The sequence below is a fragment of the Entelurus aequoreus genome, linkage group LG20 (genome assembly GCF_033978785.1).
Source record: "Entelurus aequoreus isolate RoL-2023_Sb linkage group LG20, RoL_Eaeq_v1.1, whole genome shotgun sequence".
Classification (NCBI taxonomy): domain Eukaryota; kingdom Metazoa; phylum Chordata; class Actinopteri; order Syngnathiformes; family Syngnathidae; genus Entelurus; species Entelurus aequoreus.
Window position 1 is genome coordinate 524,765 of NC_084750.1, and position 24,483 is coordinate 549,247.

Below are 24,483 nucleotides of genomic sequence, written 5' to 3' on the forward strand. Positions count from 1 at the left end.
ATGTATGGTGCGCATGTCAAAGTTAAGTATTTCCATTTAAGGTGTGATGCATGAAAATTCACATCATAATCAGATCCTTTTTTTCAGGGTCCATGTACACAGGAACATTTTAATCCGACTGTTGATCAGATTAAAAAAATTGTACCCATGTACACGTTGCTACTGTTTCATCTCTACACGAACGACCTACCCAGCACCGAATCCTGTAAATTCATCAACACAAATGACGTCTGTCTGGCATTCTAAGCACCAGATTTCAATCAACTGGAACGGGTGCTCACTGAAGACCTCAGTAAATTTGATCAGTACTACAAAACTTTGCGCCTAAAACCAATCCCAGCAGAAACTGTTTCTAGTGTAATCCATCTCCACAATGCAAATGCTGCCGGAGAACTACAAAACCAAAACCAGTGAAGTTGTCACGTTGTGTAAATCGCAAATAAAAACAGAATACAATGATTTTCAAATCTTTTCAACCTATATTCAACTAAAAACACTGCAAAGACAAGATACTCAACGTTTGAACTGGAAAACCCTGTTATTTTTTGCAAATATTAGCTCATTTGGAATTTGATGCCTGCAACATGCTTCAAAAAAGCTGGCACAAGTGGCAACAAATATTGAGAAAGTTGAGGAATGCTCATCAAACACTTATTTGGAACATCCCACAGGTGAACAGGCTAATTGGGAACAGGTGGGTGCCATGATTGGGTATAAAAACCGCTTCCATGAAATGCTCAGTCATTCACAAACAAGGATGCGGCGAAGGTCACCACTTTGTGAACAAATGCGTGAGCAAATTGTCGAACAGTTTAAGAACAACATTTCTCAACCAGCTATTGCAAGGAATTTAGGGATTTCACCATCTACGCTCCGTAGTATCATCAAAAGTTTCAGAGAATCTGGAGAAATCACTGCACATAAGTGATGATATTACGGACCTTCGATCCTTCAGGCGGTATTGCATCAAAAAGTGACATCAGTGTGTAAAGGATATCACCACATGGGCTCAGGAACACTTCAGAAAACCACTGTCAGTAACTACAGTTTGTCGCTACATCTGTAAGTGCAAGTTAAAACTCTTACTATGCAAAGCGAAAGCCATTTATCAACAACACCCAGAAACGCTGGCGGCTTCGCTGGGCCCAAGCTCATCTAAGATGGACTGATGCAAAGTGTAAAAGTGTTTTGTGGTCTGACGATTCCACATTTCAAATTGTTTTTGGAAACTGTGGACGTCGTGTCTTCCGGACCAAAGAGGAAAAGAACCATCCGGATTGTTATAGGCGCAAAGTTCCAAAGCCAGCATCGGTGACTGTATGGGGGTGTATTAGTGCCAAAAGCATGGGTAACTTACACATCTGGGAAGGCACCATTGATGCTGAAAGGTACATACAGGATCCAAGCAACGTTATCATGGACGCCCCTGCTTATTTTAGCAAGAAAATGCCAAGCCACGTTTTACAACAGCGTGGCTTCTTAGTAAAAGAGTGCAGGTACTAGACTGGCCTGCCTGTCGTCCACACCTGTCTCCCATTGAAAATGTGTGGCGCAATATGAAGCCTAAAATACGACAACGGAGACCCTGGACTGTTGAACAACTTAAGCTGTACATCAAGCAAGAATTGGAAATATTTCCATCTGAAAAGCTTCAAAAATTGGTCTCCTCAGTTCCCAAACGTTTACTGAGTTTTGTTAAAAGCAAAGGCCATGTAACACAGTGGTAAAATTGCCCCTTTTTTGCAATGTGTTGCTGCCATTGAATTCTAAGTTAATGATTTGGGAAACAAAATTACGTTTCTCAGTTTGAACATTAAATATCTTGTCTTTGCAGTCTATTCAATTGAATATATAAGAATATAAGTTGAAAAGGATTTGCAAGTCATTGTATTCTGTTTTTATTTACGATTTACACAAACGTGCCAACTTCACTGGTTTTGGGTTTTGTACACTCCTCCATAAAATAAACAGCTCTGATCAATTTCTATATTACTTATAAAAACTGTTTTGATAAAATTCTACCCAAACATTTAATACAGTCAAATACAAATAAGGCAACAAGAGAAGTATCCAACACTTCCCTTTTCTAAAGTAAATCTGTACAGCAAATATGATCATCTACATCAACAATATGATTAGTATGAGTGTCTGGACAGGACAGATTTTAAAGAAAAGTAAAAGAAAAATCATTTTAAATTTTTTTTTTAAATCGATTTAAGAATTGTTACAAATAACAATCTTGATTCATTCGAAAAAAAAAAATTTTTGACACCCCTACTACATAGTGACTGAAAAAGAAACAGAATGATGATTAAAAAAACAAAAAAAACTGAAGTAAAATAACCAGCAAAAAGTGCCACATTTGAATTTTTCAGACAAAGTTTGAAACATTCCCTTCCTGCACTTTATTGGGTTTGGTCCAACAAAATGACAGCAATGTGTAACTTTAGACAAGCAGGCTCCAGACAAGGTGAGTTCCACATTCCCAGCCCTTGTGACTGCAGAATATTATAATACACACACTGATTATGGCTAATAGTCATTCGTTGTCCACACTATTCACCCGTTCTTACTTACTACACATTAATCATGTCGGAGTTTACCGAATAATCTTGAAGGTGTGTAATTCCATTATATGTCAAAAGTTGGACTGATGCTGAGCAAATTGCTAAGTGTGTGTTGGAAATTTCAAAAATAAAGTGAAATAGTGTTGAATATTTCAAACCTAAACCAGTGGTATAGTGGGAAGCCCCTCTCACTCTCTTTGTCCAAGTCCAGCAACACTGAAAACATCTTTGTGACCTGCAGGACCAGCCTTCCTAAAGCTGGCAGCAGTGTGGCCTGCAAGCAGAAGAAGCTGATCTTGCAGCTGATTCACGAGAAAAAGGCTGAAAAGTGAAGGTGCGCCCCTTGGAAGTCAAGTGTGGAGGATTCTTAGCCACATCAAAATACGGGCTACTCGAAGAGATGGTTGCGTGAGGGATGGTCCACCGGCAGGTAGGTAAAGACCTCTTGCGCTGCTGAGTGGGAAAGCCAGTGGATGTAAAGGAGAAAGTTCACCTCTGGGCTCTCAAGTGAGTTGTTGGCATCCACAAGGTAAACCTGCTGAACCCTTACCTTGAGTTTTCAATAATTGATATCTAATCCTATGCAATAGATGCAGAAAACATATTAACATAAGGTGGGCTGGCTGGGTCTCAACTGACATGGCCCAGGGACCGAAGTCTGGACTATAGCTGAGCCCTGCAGTAGATCATAAATGACTCTGCAGGAGTAGTGTAGCAAAGAGGACTTCCAAAAAAGGAAACGTTATTCTCCCGTGTGTGTTCGCATGTGTCTTTGCATATTGCGTTTGTCAGAGAATCTTTTAGCACAGACTGAACAACTAAAAGGTTTTTCTCCTGTGTGCGTTCTCATGTGTTGAGTCAAATCAGAGTTTTTATAAAAACCTTTTGCACAAACTGAGCAACTATAGGTTTTTTCTCCTGTGTGTGTTCTAATGTGTCTTAACATATTACGCTTGTCAGAGATTATTTTCCCACACACTGAACAGCTGAAATGTTTTTCACCTGTGTGGGTTCTATTGTGTTTTTGCGCTTCACATTTGTCTGAGAATCTTTTACCGCACATTGAACAACTGAGGGGTTTTTCTCCTGTGTGTGTTTTCATGTGTGCCTGAATATGAAGTTTGCAGGATAATTTTTCACCACACACTGAACAACTAAAAGTTTTTTCTCCTGTGTGTGTTCTCATGTGACGAGTTAAATTTGAGTTTGTAATAAAGCTTTTTCCACAAACGGAACATTTGAAAGGGTTTTCTCCTGTGTGTGTTCTCGTGTGTATTTGCATATTACTTTTGTTAGAAAATCTATCGTCACACACTGAACAACTAAAAGGTTTTTCTCCTGTGTGTATTTTAATATGTCGGGTCAAACTAGTTCTTCTTAAAAAATCCTTTGCACAAACTAAACAACTGAATGGTTTTTCTCCCGTGTGTATTCTCATGTGTTTAGTCAAACTACAGTTTCGAACAAAGCCTTTTGTACAAATGGAACAACTATAGGGGGTTTCCCCTGTGTGTGTTCTCATGTGTATTAGCATATTACGCGTGTCATAGAATCTTTTACCACACACTGAACATTTGAAAGGTTTTTCTCCTGAGTGTGTTTTCATGTGTGACAACATGGCTCTTTTTTGAGAGAACCTTTTTCCGCAGTTTGAGCATTTGAAGGGTTTTTCTCCTGAGTGTGTTCGCATGTGTTGAGTCAAATGAGAGCTTTGAAAAAAGCCTTTTGCACAAACTGAACAACTGAAAGGTCTTTCTCCTGTATGTAATCGCATGTGCCGAGTTAAATGAGATCTTTGAAAAAACCCTTTTGCACAAACTGAACAACTAAAGGGTTTTTCTCCTGTGTGCGTTCTCATGGGTGATTCCATGGTTACATCAACGTCTGACGTTATGTCGTCACTATCTGATAGAGGAGCTAAGAGGTTGTCTGATTGTGATCCTCCACCGTGGTCTCCATCAGCTTCTGTAGTCATGTGTTGAGTTGAGCTGCTGCTTGAAGGTTCCACCTCTATGTTCTGCTTACTAGGACTGTGATGAAGCTGTGAGGACTCAGGCGGTTTGTCTTCATAGTCTTCAGTCTTCACAGAGACAACAGTTAGTGGAAACTTGGTGAGATCAGCCTTCTCTCCCTCCTGAGTGATCCCGAGTTCCGCCTCTTCATATTTAAAGTGGGGGGGTTGTGGCTCCTCCTGTTTCAAAGTGAAGCTACCCTCCAGAGACTGGGGGAGATGTTCTTCTTGATGACCAACCAGCTGCTGGATGTCTACAGGACCAATAAGAATTATTATTAAATATGATCACTGGTTTAACAAGTTTGTATTACAAACAATGAATAGATCTGTTTTAGTAAATTATATGTCTTGGCTCTTGTGGTTTCAGAACAGCAAACATAGGAAGTTGTTTATTTGTCCTCATGCTGAACAGCAGTTTCCCTTGTTGGTGGAACAGAAAGTAACTTTTAATGTTGTGCAGGTAAGATGCTTGCCTCAGGCATTCTGCTGCAATGTTTCCACAAGTGTCAGCGCAACATGTCATACCTGACTCATCTGGTCGGTCTGTTATGTCGGGGAAGCTGTGCAACACTCGTGTTGTTTTAGCTATAGCCTCTATGCACCAAACTGGGACGATGAGCATGCCATCCCCAGATTTTACTATTCTATTACAAATGTTGAATATTATCAGGGAGCTTTTTATTTCAACTCAGCTATGTTGTTTGCTTCAGTGGCAAGGGAGCTGAACTTATCTGACAAGAAAGGGTCTAATTCCCTAAAAAATCAATTCTCCTTTTCTGCACATTTACAGCTTGTATTGTCAAATAATAAATAAATATTAATTTGTTTTAGACAACAGACTACTTTCTAATGTATCATTGTCATTTCAGACCAAGTTCCTACATCATTACACTTTCCCAATTACAGTGCTAAACCATGAAGATTCAATTCACATCTACAGGCAAATAACTTTATTGTGGACACCAAGTATAAAATTACATTCAGAAATAAAAGACACACCTGGTGTGTTGAGGGAGGTCTTTAAAGCTTACCTAAGAGGACACTTCATGTCATATTTTGTTGGGTTGCACAGGAGGGTAAACAAAGAGTATTCCTAACAATTAGAGTGAAAATGTGGCGTACACCTGTGGAAATGTTTCCAATAAATATGTTGGCAAACATTATTTCAGAGTTCCTATCATTGTCCATCATAAACAGAAAAATGTTGTTAAACAAAAAACACAGACAAAAGTTGCTGCTGTGACAAAACTGTCGCTCTCGTCGAGTGAAGCTGAGTCAACACCACGATGGAGTTTGCGGTGAGCACTTGGTCAATGTCTGTATAAATTCATATAAACTATAAAAGTCTGTTTATTATTTATTTTATTTTAATATTCTCCATATTCTTACATACAAACACTTTTCTTTAGGAAACGTTGGCGTCTTGTAACAATAGGAACTAGGAAATCCTTGTCAAGTCAAGTCAAGTCAACTTTATTTATATAGCACGTTTACGACAACTTTTAAATTGAACCAAAGTGCTTTACAGGTTAAAAAAAAGCATAGAGCAAAAAACAAAAAAAACAAAAAAACAACAAAAAAAACAACGAACGTAAACAATGAATGAGCTGAACAAAATAGTGCAAAAACAATACGGTAAAAGGGGTCGAATAAAAAGTAAAAATTTGCTAAATAAAAATAATAATAATAAAAGACAAATTGAAAAATACAACTTAAAGCGAAGGGGGTGGGGGGAGGGGAGGACGACTAGAAATGGTGGCCTAGTGGGCGGACTCAGCTCAGGTCAAAGGCCAGCGAGAAGAGATAGTTCTTAAGAAGGGTTTTGAAGACCCCCAGGCTCTGGGCTGACCTAATGTGGAGGGGAAGGCTGTTCAAGAGCTTAGGGGTGGCAACGGAAAAGGCTCTGTCCCCATCCTTGTTTATGTTGCACACGAACGTCTTTGAGTGACGCACCAGTCAGGTTTGAGTTGACAGCAAAAGATGTGTCTGCTTTAGGCTAAAGCTCGCTCGTCCAGTTTGTAGAGTCAGGACAAAACAAGAAACTGAACCATGTTGGCAAGACCATTCGACAGCTTTTCCTTGTTTTCATGGATTAATCTCCGCTGCGTGGATGTTGTTTTGGCGTGGGGGCTGAACTCTGCTTCGGAGTGTTGCAGACTGACGTTGCAGCGGTCGAGCTGCAGAGTCCAAAGACTGAGGCTTTTCACACATGTGGGGCACGAGCAGCACCCGGGACACCTCAAAGTCTTGCAGAGCGCACAAGTTGACCTCCAGCTGTCCTTACCTTTGGCAAGGTACTCAAAAGTTGGAAGGGTCCACCCCAAATTTATTGGGTCACTTGGGGAACTGCACTTTTTTGGAATTTTGCCTATCATTTTCTTTTTTTCATGCATTCTAACTTGTAAATAAACGCTAGCAAAAGTCAGCTAACAATGGAGTTAATGGAATTTGCGCTAATCCGCCTGTAAAGCGCTCTGAAAAACCTCCAAAAACCTCCATCAAGGTTTTATATACACTCTATATATACACTTTATAAGTATATATGTAATGTAGTAACATTCATAATAACATGGAATATTTATGTGTTTTGATCATTTTAAACATACGGCGGCATATTAATTTCACAGACGCATAACAACGTTCACTTTCCCTTCAACAACAACAACACTTCTAATCGTGGCAGACTTGATAATAAACAACAAAGACTACTTTCAGACAAATGATGATCCAGAAATTTCTATTTTTGATCCTGAATATACGGAGGATGATCTACAAGTTTTAGAAGCTGCATGCTCAACAGATGCCGCTTTAGTTAAACACTAGGCATCATGTACCAGTATTGCTAAGTGCTAAACAGGATATACAAACATAATAAAATAATCACTTACTGTACAATGGCTGCTCTCACTGGGATCAAGACTGATGGGATGTTTATATCTTCCCCTTTACATCAACAATTCATCATAATCCTGATGAAGGTAAAACCAAAGTGTGTTTTTGTCTTTCTCACCATCTGCGGGTCTAAGTTGGATGTCAAAGTTGACCAACTTGTGGGTTTATGTCCACAACCTTCTACTATCCAGGTGAGAGGCATGATTTATAATCTAGAATTTATTTTCACCAACTCAGAGGCGATGCAGCAGCTCAATATGTCAATATAGCAGCGTAAGCTAGTTAGCTCTCTGTGATCATGGCGCCGCTAATAGTAGGCCCTTATTGTTAGCACTTATAATAACAATATCGCTAATACTTGGTTAATATTCAGGTCATGACATATCAATGGAGTATTGTTGGCGGTTTTTGGATGTATTTTAGGGGGCTTTATAGGCGCAATAGACGCAATGACGTCATGGCTGCCATTGGCTCCATCGTTAGCTGACTCTTATTTACAGTTATTTAAGAATTAGAATGCATTAAAAAAGACATATGTGTTATTATTCTAATAAAGATTGTGAATGGTAGGCAAAATTCCCCAAAAAGTGAGGCGTTTCTTTTTCCCTCCTACACTACGGTGACCAGTGGTAAGTTCTTCATAAACCAAAGTACAGAGGGAGTCTGTTTTCTTCCATGCGATAAAAATGGCTGACCCATCTAAGCTGGCGCTGGATGGTCAGGACTTCCAGTGTGCTGGAGCGTGGTCTGCCCTGGTGATCCCCAGGATCCGCTGAAGGCATCTCATATGAAAGGCCTCAAGACTCTCCATGTGGGCCGTTATAAGGTCCAGACTTTGCAGCCGTACAGGAGGGCAGAGATACACACCGCCTTGTAGACTACGGTTTTACTGATGGTTAAGTTTTGATTTTGGAAAATCCAAATTGAAAGTCGACCAAAAGGACTTGTGGCCTGTCGAGGAGGACAGGATTCTGCCAACGAAAGCAAAGTAGTGAGTCTGAAGATTCTCATCCTCTCCAACTTTAAAATCCGCAAGAGGGGGTTGGTCATCCTAACGCAATGCTCGAGAACAGACCCGATCTTCCTGCCATTGACAACGAGTCTTCGGCTGCTGTAAGTATCGTTGACTGTGTCAAGTGTCCGTTGCGGTTCTACAGCAGTGTGACTGATGAAAGCTGCGTCGTCAGCATACTTTCAATCCAATATGGTCGCAGTTATGGTCTTTGTGAAGGCTTGGAGTCGTCACAGGTAGAATAGACTGTGGAGGATAGTTGGAATTTGGGCTGGGGCAGGAATGTCACTGCTGCCATGTAGATGTTGAAAAGTGTTTTACAACAACCTTGACTTGACTCCAGGCTGCCCACCACAACACAGGCAAACTTTCCTGTAGGATGGTCAGGAATTTCTGGGGGCACCAAAATCTTTGCTAGAATCGTCCGCAGGAAGGCCCGGGCGACTGTATTGAAACCTTTGTGAGCTCAACCAAGGCGGCTTACAGGTTTCAATGTTGCTCCCAGCACTTTTCTTGAAGAAGCCACTTGAAGAGGCACTTGATCGCCTCGGGTCGGCTGGATTGATACAGTTCAGGAGCTCACCAAGGTGCTCAGCCCAGCGGGCGGAGATACCCCGACAGTCTTTGATAAGTGTCTGGCGTCTCTTACCTCACATCCTGCTCAGTGGCCTTGTGGTTAGAGTGTCCGCCCTGAGATCGGTAGGTCGTGAGTTCAAACCAAAGACACAACGATTATAAAAATGGGACCCATTACCTCCCTGTTTGACACTCAGCATCAAGGGTTAGAATTGGGGGTTAAATCACCAAAATGATTCCCGGGCGCGGCCACCGCTGCTGCCATCTGCTCCCTTCACCTCCCAGGGGGTGATCAAGGGTGATGGGTCAAATGCAGAGGATAATTTCACCACACCTAGTGTGTGTGTGACAATTATTGGTACTTTTTTTTAAAGAACCGCGGATCCTCTGGTTGTTTCAACACCGTTGTAGAAGCTGCGGAGATCGTGGTCATCTGCAGAGCGCTGGATTTCAAAAGCTTTGGCAAGACACCACTCATCCTCCATTTGCCTGAGACATGTTTGACTAGCAGAGCAGAACTCTGTGAATTAGGCACACAATAAAGGGGAAGATGGATTCTTTATATCAAAATCATGTGCAGCGTTCTTTCTTTGAAGTAGCTGAAGAATCTCAGGAGAGTTGTGGTCGAACCAATCTTGGTGGCGCCCAGGCGGTGGGGGTCCCCACAATTGCGGTCCCCTCCAAGGTTTCTCATTGTATCCCATTGGGTTGAGTTTTTTCTTGCTCTGATGTGGGATCTGAGCAGAGGATGTCGTTGTGGCTTGTGCAGCTCTTTGAGACACTTGTGATTAAGAGCTATATAAATACATTTTGATTGATTGATGATTGATTTGAATGTGACCGAGGGCAGCTGTTGCAGCCCACTTGATTGTGTCCGTTGTCATTGTTGGAAATTAGAATTAGCGTAAAACCGTGATTGATAACTGCACTGATGAGTGATGCTGCGCATTTCTTGGAGAAGCAAGCTAGTGCGCTAATCGCTAGCTAGCTGAAATGCTAACATGAATAGATTAAAGCCTTCCTCCGTTACAAATGTCATACCCCAATCTAAACTTGTATAAACACATAATAGTCTGAGCAACCAATATAATCAAATATGATCATTTAACCTACGAGTTGTGCTCTCTTAGAACAAAGTGATAATGTGACAATTCCTACACAGGTGTCCAAACAGGAAGTGAACCTGCGTGACATCACATAAACTGTTTTGCCTTCATCATAAAAAAAACACTATAAAAACTTCACAAATTACAACGGGAGCAGATAAATATATTTAAACATTCAAATAACAATAATCTGCCTTTTATGAAGACAGCGCAATGATTCTTCGGCCAACAAATGTTTTTTTTTAAAAATAAAACTGTGTTAAAAGATTTCAGTGTATGTCTAAGTACTTTTAAGTACATTAAAAAATACCTTGGTAATAATAATAACCATGATAATTCATGTCACAATAACCGTGATATGAAATATTTATATCGTTACATTGATATGAACGAATAAGTCTAAAGAAGGACTAGGAAGAAGAGGACTAAAGAAAGAAGACCAACCTTTTTGACACTTACATGTCCCATGTAATGTACCACACATGTTTTTGTTTTTTTACTAGCTCATTTACTAATATTATTATCATTAAAAATGTTAAATTCTATAACATGCATGCAAAGAAGTCAGAAAACGTTTCCCATTTGGCAACTCTATCCTGTAGCCACGCCTCCTCGGGTAATACACTTCCTGTGTTGTGACCTCTGTTTACATCAAAAGTATACCTTCTGGCTGGCTACTAATAAATACTCTACAACTACAACTGGTTGGGAACTAACAGTGTGGGGATTGTCATCATCCAAATATGATTAGCAGCAATGTTGTGGCTCGGAAAGCGAACAGAGGCGACAACAAGTAAGCTAGTGATATGGTTAGCTAACAAGGGAGCTTATTTCCGTGCTCCTGATCATCTCCCGTTCTGCAACCCAGTATGGCAGTTAGGCAAGAGGAACATTGAGTACCTGCAGCTGCGGAGAGCGCTCAACAAATTTAGTTTGCATCCAATTTTTTTATATATGTGTAATTAAAAAAGTTATATTTTGACGTGAAAAACGCAGATTTCCGTGGACATTTCACATGCATCAATATAAGTGTATATGTGGGACATGATTGTGTTGTCATGGCAATGACTCCTGTCTTCCTTCGTTGTTATAGTACCAACCTATAATTATGCAACACTTTTGTACTTCTACTCCCCGTGAGTGTAGAACGGGGTGCCCACACTTTTTCTGCAAGCGAGCTACTTTTCAATTGACCAAGTCAAAGGGAATTTACCTCATTCATATATATAATTTACATTGATTTATTTATGAAAGAGAGATTTTTGTTAACAAGTTAAGGGTGTTTAATGATAATACAAGCATGCTTAACACATATAGATTCATTTATTTCATGAAGACAAGAATATAAGTTGGTGTATTACTTGATTCTGATGGCTTGCATTGATTGGAATCAGACAGTGTCACAGTAGTGCTGATAACGTCCACATTTTCAAATGGAGGAGAAAAAAAGTCCTCCTTTCTGTCCAAAACCACATGAAAGTGGTTGTTTTCTGGCATCTTATTTGTCCAGCTTCCATACTCCTTTTTACGCACATTACAAGAAATACATCGGCGGCAAACTCCGTTTCTTGCTAGCTTTCTGAGACTCATATTTTGTTAGCACAGGCAGGATGAAGCAGGACTTTTATTGTGAAGACAGGAACTCTCTTTAGAGTTTTGACGGCAGGTACGGCGCGAGAGTCTGTTGAAATAAAGTGTTTCTCGCCCTCCTTGTAACAATAGGAGCGACTGTTAAGATATGTGTTCCCTAGGAACTATTGTTTGTGTTGCAACAGGGACATTATTCAGTGATGCACCGGAAAATGGAGTAGAGCTTGTGATGTACTGTTGTGAACGTGTCTGCCAAAGTTGAACAATAAATTACGCCCCAGTTTGGTCTAAATAAAACATTATGTAGTCAGTGTGCGATAGAGAACATAATTTTACTCTCTTCTCTGTAATTTTTCCTTAATAATGATCTCGCCGCAGCCAGCGTCATCTCACATGACCCTCGGGTGCCGTGAATGTCAATCAAGTGACGAAAGTGACGTCTTGGTGAAGATTGATGATTGCTCACTTTTAGGTCTATGTTTTTAATGCCTGGCTGGCGATCGACTGACACCCTCCACCATCGACCGGTAGCTCGCGATCGACGTAATGGGCACCCCTAGTGTAGAAGGAAGTGTGGTCGACCAGATGGTTTGAAAAGTCCACTTTAGTCATGATAAATCTTTTTTTTTTTTTTACATATTTAGATAGATTTTTATTATTATTTCTGACTTTTATATCCAACACTACACCTTTAAAATACGCTGACATGTACGCTGCTAAAGGTAAATAAACAGCAGCCATATTGAATGTTTGCCTTCATTTGACCACATGAGGTAAGTAGGACGGCCTCTAGGTCACATGGTTACAACCCAGCAATTACATTGTTAATGATTAATACAACATTTGTTTTTAATGGTTGTGTTAAAAAGCAAGTATATCTCCACCCTCAGAGAGAATGTTGGACCTTGGATAAAAAATCAGTAACAAACTTCGTATTAGATATGTGGATGTTGTTCTTACTTGGACTGTGATGAAGCTGTGAGGACTCAGGTGGTTTGTCTTCATGGTCTTCAGTCTTCACAGAGACAACAGTCAGTGGAAACTTGGTGAGATCAGCCTCGTCCTGCCCGAGAAGACACTCTCCTTCCTGACTGATCCACACTTCCTCCTCTTCCTGTTTAATGTGTGATGGCTGTGGCTCCTCCTCCTCCTTTTTTACACAAGGGGAATGTGGATCTTCCTCTTTAATGTGGGGGTGCTCCTGGACGTCTGTTGGTTAATAGACAACAGAAATAGTTTTTGACTGGCACTTTTAACACAATGAGATTATTTGTGTGTGATATGTCAAAAGTATGTAGCTAAATAACCAATGGAAACATGATAGAAGATTTTATTTTATCCCAACCATAAAAAATGCTTTTAAAGCGGTAGAGTGATTATGGTGTTGTGGGGCTATTTGCTAAGTTTTCATAAAGATGAGTTAGGATTTATGAAACATTACTAAAACAAATATCAGAACTTTATAAACATCCAGTTTAAAGCGAGTACACATTTTTTTAATGTATACATGTTGGCTTATTACACCTAAACGTTAGCACTAACTTTAACTATAACCTTGTAATTACACAGTCCTAATGATTACTTAAAATATCAAAAAAAATTAAAAAATATTACTCAAAACCAACTAAAACACTCATACTATGTTTTTATCGTCATGTAAAATATTTTTCTTTATCTTCATTTTGTTGGCTGGGTCAAAAGGAACTTTTACAAAACATGTTTTACGAAGTGGTGTATTTATGGAGTATGTCCATCAACAATTCCTCTTTAGAGCACAGCTCCCACATTCACTTGGAGACCATCTACGACACGCTGAAGGAAAGTCAGTCACCTTTATGTTGTTTTCATAAATCAACTGTTGACTAAGTTGAAGAGGTTCATTTAGCCTACTAATGTGTATTTATAAATGGTTGATTTAGAACAGACCTGGGCATTCTGCGGCCCGCGGGCCGCATCCGGCCCTTTGTGCGTCCCTGTCCGGCCCGCGTGAGGCCAATTATAAATTACAAAATAAATTTAAAAAAGTATCTATGTCGAGTGTGCAATACAACGGTGCTGCTTTTGTTTTTTAAAATCGTTATTTGTATTACTTCCGTGTGGACGTATGTGTGTGCGTGATTGTGAGTGAATGTGAACAGCTGCAATCATTAATTACAAAATAAAGTTGAAAAAACATCTATGTCGTGCGCACAATACAACTGTGCTGCTTTTATTTTGAAAAGTATTATTTATGGGCGTGTGTCCGTGTGTAACCTGCGAGTGAAGGTGCACATGCAGCGACAAGTGATGCACGGTTTACACCCGAGACGCTAAAAAGAGAAAAGTTGATGAAGAATGGCGTGTTTCCAACAAGACATGGACTGCAAAGCAACGTCCCCTCTAAGGTGGGTGCCTGCGGAATTGCGCACTGCTCAAGCGTCTGCTGCGCGCAGCAAATCAAATCCCATCTGAATTCTAAACAAAATAAACATATTTATTCTATGTAATTTTGCAATGCAACTTTGAGTGACAGTGACAACAAGCGGCCCTAACGGTGTTCGTCAACACCGTTCAATTGAACACCGTTCAATTATTGTAACGTCTATCGAGATGCTTCGAGGACAGGAATTATATCGATCACTTTATTGAGCAAAACTGTTTATATTCGGACATAACCACACCAAAAACATGAGTAAAACAATTCTATCTCGAAAAACTAGTCATTTTCTGCCGTACAAACCAGGCCAAAACCAACTTGTCATCTGTCACCAACACGCATAGCACTAAACCACTGCTGCGTTTATGGCCACACAAAAAGTCGGACAACTCAAACACCACACAAAGTTACACTATGACTCCTCAGTCATACGTGTACTTATTTTACTGTCATTTATTATTAATGTTAATTTATTTATATTAGTCATGGAATGCTGTTACACACACTATGTTGAAGTATTACTATTATTATTAATTATTATTATTATTATTATTATTTATCTTACGGTATATATCAAAAATAATATTGAGCAAAATTTAATTGAAATATTGTCGATGTGGCCCTCCAGCAGTGCTCGGGTTGCTCATGCGGCCCCCGGTAAAAATTAATTGCCCACCCCTGATTTAGAAGCAAGATAGCCGAAACTTGTCAGGTACAAAACTTTACCTTACTAGCCTATATAAATCAACCATTTATAAATCAACTGTTGACTACTTTGCTTATTGAAAGATGATTGACATAAAGGTTTAGTTACACTTATTGATGCATTTAGGTCGGAATCAGGAAGTGAAATTCGCCATGAAACTATTAATTATATTAATTACAATGTCAAATAAATTTGGTGACTGTGTGAGTTTAGTGTAAACATGTTGATACACATTGTTACAAACTGAGAGGAACAGCTCAGTTGGTAGAGTGGCCGTGCCAGTAACTTGAGGGTTCCAGGTTCGATCCCCGCTTCAGCCATCCTAGTCACTGCCGTTGTGTCCTTGGGCAAGACACTTTAAATGTAACTTAGATATTGGGTTTCACTATGTAAAGCGCTTTGAGTCACTAGAGAAAAGCGCTATATAAATATAATTCACTTCAATTCACACTTCACAACGTCTCATAAATATTGTACGTCTGAAACTGTCACCTTTTCATGAACAATATAAAAACAAAGCAGTGCATCATCCTCACAAGACAATTCACCTTCCTAAAAACAACATATTTAGGAATAATGTTAATAATCAAATACAAAGTTAGCAAACGTGTGAGAGTAACAAGTAAACAAACCTGCTCTGTGTAACACAACTTGATGTTTCTTGAAAACAGCGTCCAGTAGTTGATGTTGTCGCTCCTTCTCCTCTTTTGTTGGACAAAGTTCCTCCTCGTACCCTGCTATCGTTCTTTCGCACATTTTCACACAATCACAACACTTTACACTCACACTTCATCTCTGCTTGGCGATGTGTTGATAACTTCCGCGTCTCTTTGTTAGCAGCTAACAAGCTAAGCTAACTAGCAAATTAAGCTAGCACAAGAAGCGTCAAAATGCGTTTAGACTAACGTACAAACAATTATTAACTATATTTACCTTTTTAAACGGTATATATGTGCACATATATGCACTAATTAAGAACAAAGAACGTATCTATCAAACACCATTTTGTTTTTTGTATTCCTCTTGTTTTGTTTGATGGTGGTACAATACATGACTTAACAGTACTGTACTGCCACCTGTCGGTAATGTTTGGCTACCACACAATATAATTGACGCGTTCGAGGAACGATTATTGGACAACATGCGTTTCCCTGGGACATTAATGGTTGGTGCACAACTCCTTTGCCAAGCCACGTAACAAATAGTCACATTTAATAGTTGTAACAATTAAAAGAAGATATTTTACTCCTCTCTAGTAAATGCGTCGCATAAGGTAATGTAGATTATATATATTTTTACATTATTTTTGTTATTTACCTGAGAGGTTGTTCGAAGCTAACGTGCTATCGTTAGCCCACTAGCAGACCTATTTTGGAGCAAATAAAATGCAAGTGTTATTTGAGCAGCTCTCTATGAGAATTATATTTTGTTATGTGATACTTTAAATTACTATTTTCTATTGTACAGTGACGCTTAGCATTATTAAATACATATAGCTAAAAATGAATATCTTGGTCTCGTAATTTGAGACTGATAGTACATAACCAAAACAACACATTTTATAACAGGATTGTACAGTAATACTTTTTCCTCTCATCTCAAAAACAACCAGAATAACAACATACTTTGCCACATTAATATATAACATTTTCACCAATCAGTCAGAGAATAAAGAACACATTACTGTAACCTATTGATCAACACAAAAATAGCATCCAAGGTACGTGGAAAGTTTTAAATGGCATCATTAAAAAAACATGACAAATAAATCATAACTATTTCGTAGAAAATAATCAAACTATAAATAACCCTAAGGGGATAACTGATGCATTTAACACCTTATTTGTGAATGTTGGACCCAATTTAGCCAATTAAATTGTACAAGTAAAACACATTGTCAAATTTAATGAACAAATCATTCAAAACAACTTAGAATTGGTTTTCATTTCTCCTGTTCATGAAAGTGAAGTCACAGAAATGGTAAATTCCATGAAAAACAAGAAGTCAACAGACTGCTGTGACATACACATATCTGGTCAAATAAATTGTTGATTATATAGCTGTTCCCTTCACCTATATATGTCATATTTATTTTATAAGAGGTGTCTTTCCAATGAAAATGAAAATGGCAAAAAATATTCCCATCCTCAAAAGTGTAGATGAGCATCAGTTTACCAACTAAAGGCCTATTTCCTTACTCCCACAATTTTCAAAAATTCTGAGATTAGGCAGTTTTATTGATAAGCCTCACTTGCTAAGTGAACAACAATATGGTTTTCCATCAAACAAGTCCACTCCAATGCTGGAATTAGTTGAGGAGGTAACCATGGTTCTCATCAATCGCAGTGCACTGCGATTGATGAGGAGTTCACTGTTGGCGTTTTTATTGACCTGACCTTTGACACCATCACATTACACATTACTTTTAAACAGAATGCAGAGGTATGGTGTCAGAGGTGTTGCTCATGATTGGTTGAAAAGTTATCCTGGTGGCAAAGAGCAGTATATGCATGTGAACAATGTAGGTTCTGATAAAAAGATTATAACACACATGGAGTTCCCCAAGGCTCTGTAATGATATCTGTAAAATATTTAAAAAAACTAAACTGTATTCTCTTTGCTAATGAAACAAGCCTGTACAGTTCTGGGCAAGACCTCGGCCAGCTCCTAGAGACCGTAGAGAGTGAACTTCTAATTCGAAAGGAATGGTTTGATGCTAATAAAATATCAATCAACTTAAATAAAACAAAGTATATAATTTTTTTGAGCACTGAACGAATAAATAATAATAATTATAATAATATTAAAAAACAGAAGTAACATTGTGTTACACATACATTGTAGTCTATTTTGTGTTGATAGATACCTAATTAGCAGTAAATATATAAATGATACTCTTCTTATTAGGCCTACTTTACATCGTACTTTTCTCACAATAAGCTGTGAATAAATATTAACTATTTCGTTTTTTAATACACTTTACATAAAACGTTAGCTGGCTAAAAATGGCGGGCTTTGCCTTGGCCTACTTTCAGAATATACAGTTTGTCCAATGTATTTGATAATATATTTTGTTTAGTGTTGTATCAACAATCAGTAAAAACACAGCCGGCAGGAAGGCGGGACTTAAACCGGAAGTTACGTAAAATGAAAGTATTAAAGGCTTTGTTATGTTTCATCGTTGGTCAGCGTCCTTGTTGTTGCTTCCTTTGCAGAACTGTGACTTTTTTTTTTAAACGCTTTAGTGTAGGAAATGTACATTTCTGAGAAGTTTTAACATTTCCTACGGTCTGTAGTTAGGATAAGCAGAAATATTTTTTTTAATATTATATTGCTTACTGTATTGCACACATTTGGTTTATTTTCTCTTAAATGTGTATCAGGACACATTTGAATTTTAGAATTCAATATATTTATTACCTATGGTTCTATATTTGTATGCATTTTCATTACTTTGATCACATATAATGGACTTTAATTCAACTGATGTTCATTCCAAATCCACTATTTGCACAATTGCATTTGATCAATGCGTATTCAGTGAGACAAAATATGTTTAATTAAATATATGTTAAACATGAAAAAGTGCTTCAATATATTGAACACAAGTTAATCATGCATCAATAATTGTTTTGTAATAAAATCATGAGGCGCCCAAAGATTCTTACCACAGCACATTTCTTCATGTATTGACGGAGATTTAACCAACACGCTCTGACGCTGCAGCACAATGCAACTTTTATACGTGCAGACTGACTTAATGGAGTCATGAAGATATTAAAATCCCAGCAGGAAGTTTTCTATATGTCATAAAAAGATGGTCTGTGCGGCCACTGCTCATCTTGTATAGTTGTAGAAAACAAGATCAATTAAACAACCCATAATAATGACTAAATTATGTTAATTCCATGTGTATAAGAGCATTATAACTTCTGTCAGTCCACTTGTAAAATATTATATTTGATGGAATAAATAATATTTGACATGCTTGAGCTAAATTTTGTTTGTGTTGTCTTGCAAACGTCCAACAGATGAATGGTTGTCAAGAAGAAGAAGGTCCCCTTCAGCAGAGAGGGAGCTCCTCTTTGAAGAAGGAGGAGCCACAGCCCCCCTGTGTTAAGGAGGAAGAGGAGGAAGTGTGGATAAGTCAGGAGGGAGAGTGTCTTCGAGGGCAGGAGGAGGCTGATCTCACCAAGTTTCCACTGACTGTTGTCTCTGTGAAGACTGAATACCATGAAGACAAACCACCTGAGTCCTCACAGCTTCATCACAGTCCAAGTAAGCACCACAGATTTTTTGAGATATTATATCAAATATATAAATAGATACAAATATGGCCTGCTGAGTAGTTCTGTTTGTCCTGCCAAAGGCCTCACAATCGCTGTGTTTATATTTTTTTGCTCTGGCCCTTGGAGGTGAAAAGTTTTGTTACTTGTGATTTCGAGGAAGTAAAGTGTAAACAAATGTGGCGTTGTCCGTGCAAGACTTGTTTACTCCTTATGAGGAAGACATCCTGTGTGTTGCCCTGCAAACACTCCGCAAGGAAAAAAACGAAAAACACCCGACTTCGACACATCAAACCTCACCATCCAACCCAAAGTGCAGTCAACATCCATTCCAAAACGCCCATCAAGATCCTTGCGCTGGCAAAGAACCTTCCCAAAGCCAGCCGCAATTAAAAGATGTCTGCTGCTGCGCCATAAAAGTGCAAAAAGCCTGCCAGACAAATAGATTTGCATTTTTCTCATGGAAATGAAATGATGGCATTTGACAGAGCCAGCAAACAAAACTTGCCTCGGTGTTCCCCGCGTCAGCTGCGATATCAGAGATGCAGAAGACCATGCCCCCCACCATCACTAAAGACATTGGACTTCAGCCTACAGACCACTTGGAGCCACAGTTTGTACTTCTGAGCCGCTGTAATTTTTCAGATATATGTTTGCTAGCAAAGAACAATGTGATGGCTACACTCTTGCACACACTGATAGATGGAAATAAGGACATCATATTCATGACTAGTTTATGAATGTGATGTTAGCGCTACCTCAGGAGTGATGTCATATTTGGTTAGGACAAATCTACAGGAACACTTTCTTTTATCCACCTTTGACTTATTTCCAGCTGTTCACAAACAGCACTTAAATTTACTTAAAAAACAAAAACATAAATGTTGATAAATGATCTGTTATCTGTCTTAAAAAGCATGATGTTATCAGCATCGATTTTAAAAAATGTTACCCTCCTTCCCTAATTTCTTACATGATTTGCATGGGATTTCATAAATTACGATTATATTCTTTTGTCCTGTCCCATTTTTTCCTTCAGATGTACGTGCCACTGTACAGTATGCAGAGGTTTCATACGGTTTTTCAATTACTTGTTGCATTGCTTCTGTTATTCCCTTATGAACAGTATGGTTATGACCACTTGAATGGCAATGTGGTAACTGATGAGATCCTCAGAAACATCCTCAGAACATATGTCCCATGTGACTGAGCAAAGCTGGACTTTTCTAAAGCATGTTTGTCTTCTTGTGTCCTGCAGACATCTGTGAAGAACATCTTCTCCCTCAGCAGCAAGAGTGGAGCGTCAGGATGGAACAGAAAGAGCCACAGCTTGCCTACATCAAAGAAGAAGAGCAGGAGGAGTCTCAGTTCACCCAAATAAAAGAGAAAGTAGAGATGCCACAGCTAGCCCACATTAAAGCAGAAGAGGAGCTAGAGCCGCCTCAATTCAAAGCGGAAGAGAAGGAACTACAGCCCCCCCACATCATAGAGAAAAAGGAGGAACAGAGCATCAGTCAGGCGGGAGAGCAGCTTGAATGGTTGGAGGAGTTCCCAGTGATTGGTGTGATTGTGAAGAGTGAATATAATAAGGTCAAAGGTGAAAATAAGGAGAAGAGAGTGGTGGAGCCTCCAAGCAGCAGCTCAACTCAACACATGACAACAGAAGCTGATGGAGACCACTGTGGAGGATCACAAGCAGACAAGCTCTCAGCTCCACTATCAGATAGTGACGACCCAACGTCACACTCCCCTGACACTGATGATGAAGACTCTAAAGCTGATAAGACATGTCACACTAACAACACACACTTAAAATGTTCTCACTGTGACAAAACTTTTAATTACCGTTGTCAACTGAAAAAACACACAAGAAGACACACTGGAGAAAAAGCTTTTTCCTGTTCAATCTGCGGTAAATGTTTCATTGAAAATAGTGACTTAAAAACACACAAGAGAATACACACAGGAGAAAAACCATGCATGTGCTTATTTTGCAGTAAAAGATTCTCTCAAAAACATTTAAAACTACACATCAGATTACACACAGGAGAAAAACCATTCATGTGCTTAGTTTGCAGTAAAAGATTCTCTCAAAAAATACATTTAAAACTACACACCAGATTACACACTGGTGGAAAACCTTATTCCTGTTCAATATGTAAGGAAGGTTTTATACAAAATAAATGTTTGAAATTACACAAGAATACACAACGGTGAAAAAACATTCGGCTGCTCAGTGTGTGGTGAATGTTTTGTACAAAAGAGTGATTATAAAGTACACATGAGAACACACAGTAGAGAAAAAACCTTTGTCTGTTCAGTCTGCGGTAAGCGTTTTCTACAAAGTTCATATTTGAAAGTACACATGAAAATGCACACAGGTGAAAAACCATATTCCTGTTCAAGCTGCAACAAAAGCTTTTCTGACCGATCAAAACTTGTAAGACACGTGAGAACACACACAGGTGAGAAAGTGTTTAGTTGCAGTGTGAGTGATGAAAGATTCTCTTATAAGTACCAGTGTAAGAAACACAAGTGTGCTGGTGAGAACAGCTGCAGCAGCAAATGAAGGTGCAGGATTTGAAATAAACTGTCAAGACTCTGACGTTGAATTCTAAATGTGTGACGCTTATTATATATATATTTTTTTATTCTAAATTATTCCATTGATGAAATATTTTATATGATATACATATTTGTTTTACATTTGTTCATACCTTTGCTTTTAAGTACACATAAATCCCTCTTAGTTCATATTTACTGGTTCACATCTTCTGGACCACTTCTGGAAGCATATTATTTACTCTATACATCATTTGAGCACTTGTGTTTTATACAATATCAAATTACCTTTAACTCGGAATCCGTGATGATGTTATAAACTGAGGTAAGGTGTTGATTTTTACAAAAACAGTTGAATGAATACTCATGATTTAGACAAATACCCATTATAAACACTAATACCTTATGAAGTAAAGTGTTTAAAATGAAAACAAAATATCACACAAATTGGATGACTTTGAGGGAATAATCACATGTTTTGTGGCACTATGACATCAGAGCATTGGCAAATTATCACATAAAATAAGTCTATAAAATGCAACATTGCAATTAACTTAAAAAAACATATCCACAATTTTTTTTTGCCAATCAAAATGTCATGGCCCGGGCGCACTCCCAGTGTGCATGCATCTATGCACTGCGCTGGGCGCACCTCCAAACACGCGTCACTCCGGCGGCAGCAAGCAGTTGCTTTCCATCAGCACTCAACGCACCTGTCACTAATGAGAGGACCTGCCTTCATAAGCCTGCACAACCTGTTATCCCAGGCCAGAACGTAGCTACCTGTCCTGTACAGTAAACCTAATTGTCATCTCTACGCAAACTTGCTCTCTCTCTGTGTTTTCTCCCCCGTCGTGTTTATTGTCCCGTGTCCTCCTTGTCGTTCCAACAGCAGACCTCTGTTCCCGCGTGACGAGCTGTGTGTCTCGTCTCCCCTTGTTCCCTCTGCTTCCCTGACTGCCGCTTGGATCTCGACCTCCTACCTGGACACAGAACTTCAACGCCTCGCTATAGCCCCAGACTTCCTGCCTGCTCACGGACCTCCGAGCTCTGCCTTGTCCCTCTTGATCTTCCGCCTCTCTCGCTCAACACTACCGGTAACACTCAAAAGCTAATTGCCACACATAGTCGCACACCATACACCCTTTGGATTTATAACACACTTCATTTCTGATTATTATATATTGTGCATATATAATAAATAACATACAGCTAAATACGACTTCCCTGTTGTCTGTGCCGTCTCCTTCCCCCTGTACACGTAACACCAAATAAGCTATTTTTAATGACATTATCCTGTTAAAGGTATTGTTTGCTGTTTTTGACATGTTTACACCATATATGGTATGGCATTGTTTCAAAGGGAATGTTTGCCACTTTTATGTGGTAACACATGCATTAGCTTTGTTTGTTGTTAGCTAATGACAGTGATTTAGCTAAGAGGCATGAGCTATCATTGAATGTAAATTCTATCATAACAACTAAATGACGCAAATTGTTTGCTGCTTCTCTGCCTACTTTTGTGTGTGTGCACGCGCTCCCTGCGTGTATGTGAGTATGGTATTCATTTCATGGCCCTACAAGTGATTAACACATGGTTCCATACCATTTGACAAGGTTGTAAACTGAAAGTAGGTTAGTTATAATTATTGAATACAATTAAAGTCAAAATTAAGATTACTAATTCAGAAGTAATATTTGAGTGGGCCGCGGGGCCCTCTGTAGTGGAAAAGTTGGGCCCCGATGTCAAAAAGGTTAAGTACCCCTGCTGTAATACAAACCCTGTTTCCATATCAAATCAAATCGGAGCTTTATTTGTCCATTCTTAACATGTACAAGACACATAAGAACTGAAATTACATTTTCGGCACAATCCTGCTAAGAGCAGACATACGTTACAGGGAGACAAGACGGGACCGCCAACGGATCAGCCACTTAGGGCGCTCCTTAAAAAGGTGGGAAAAAGGTGACATTGGGGAAGGGGGGGGAAGAGTAAAAAAAATATCAGTCTGAGGCTGGACCCTCAGGAATGGTCCAGACTGAGTCCGAGGAAAAAACCTCACATAGCATGGCACACATAAACATGGTACATGTAATCACAACAACTCGCAACAGAGTCATCCAACAGGACTTTGGAGGCCGGCAGCTGCTGTTGAGCGCTACTCAGCCCCCACAACCCCGGAGGAATTAAGCAGTGGTGAAGGCGTTGATTTGGGGAGGGGTGTGTGCGTGCATGTATGCCCAATTAACTTGGGTGAGATGTTGGAATTGTCTTTATGGGCCGAGGCCGGCCCCAAGAGTTCAAGAGTTCAAGAGTCCGACCCAGGTGCTTTTGAAAAAAAAGGGAAAGGTCAGAAGCGTCCATCTTTGAGGAGTCCTCAGGGGAGTGTTTTCAAACAGCCTTTTCCTCAAGGCCATTCGAGGGAGTCAAATCGTAGATTAAGATGTTGTTTTTTCTTCGAGCAGTCAAAACAATGACATTCCTGCTCTGTATGCTGGCTCTGACAATTCCAATTTATTCTTTCTCTAACTTCATCAAGATAGAATCCACCTTGCGATTCAAATCAGCAATTGCTCCAGTCTGTGATCCCACAGCACGACCCAATCCTTCCATTGCGTTGAACAGCCTGTTGGCCCCTTGAGTGGCTGCCATCGTCTTCCGAATTTGACGATACACCAGAGCAATGCCCAGCCCAATCAGCAAATGCCCTGCGATCACAGCTCCAAATAGGTAGATGTCTTCCACGTCCTCGATG

At 39.3% G+C, this 24,483-nt stretch overlaps 3 protein-coding genes across 5 annotated transcripts in view; 1 reads left to right on the forward strand and 2 right to left on the reverse strand.

Moving 5' to 3' along the window:
- The window catches only part of LOC133635758 (gastrula zinc finger protein XlCGF57.1-like), a 46,059-nt gene extending 30,116 nt beyond the window's left edge, over positions 1-15,943 (reverse strand). The window contains exons 1-3 of one of the 3 annotated variants that reach the window (XM_062029030.1): positions 15,512-15,943; positions 12,718-12,966; positions 4,593-4,832 (exon numbers count right to left, since the gene is read on the reverse strand). In XM_062029030.1, the coding sequence (XP_061885014.1) occupies positions 4,593-4,832; positions 12,718-12,966; positions 15,512-15,635 (613 nt within the window). In that variant the 5' untranslated portion in view covers positions 15,636-15,943. Of the gene's footprint in view, positions 1-2,324; positions 4,833-12,717; positions 12,967-15,511 lie in introns of those variants that run through there. The other 2 variants (XM_062029026.1, XM_062029029.1) reach the window with 2 other exon arrangements.
- LOC133635751 (uncharacterized) overlaps positions 1-24,483 on the reverse strand; it is a 283,249-nt gene that overhangs the window by 108,470 nt on the left and 150,296 nt on the right. The window lies entirely within an intron of this gene.
- The window catches only part of LOC133635752 (zinc finger protein OZF-like), a 99,991-nt gene continuing 91,544 nt past the window's right edge, over positions 16,037-24,483 (forward strand). The window contains exons 1-2 of the mRNA XM_062029017.1: positions 16,037-16,152; positions 18,911-19,157. Coding sequence (XP_061885001.1) covers positions 18,911-19,157 — 247 coding nt within the window. The 5' untranslated portion in view covers positions 16,037-16,152. The remainder of the gene's footprint in view (positions 16,153-18,910; positions 19,158-24,483) is intronic.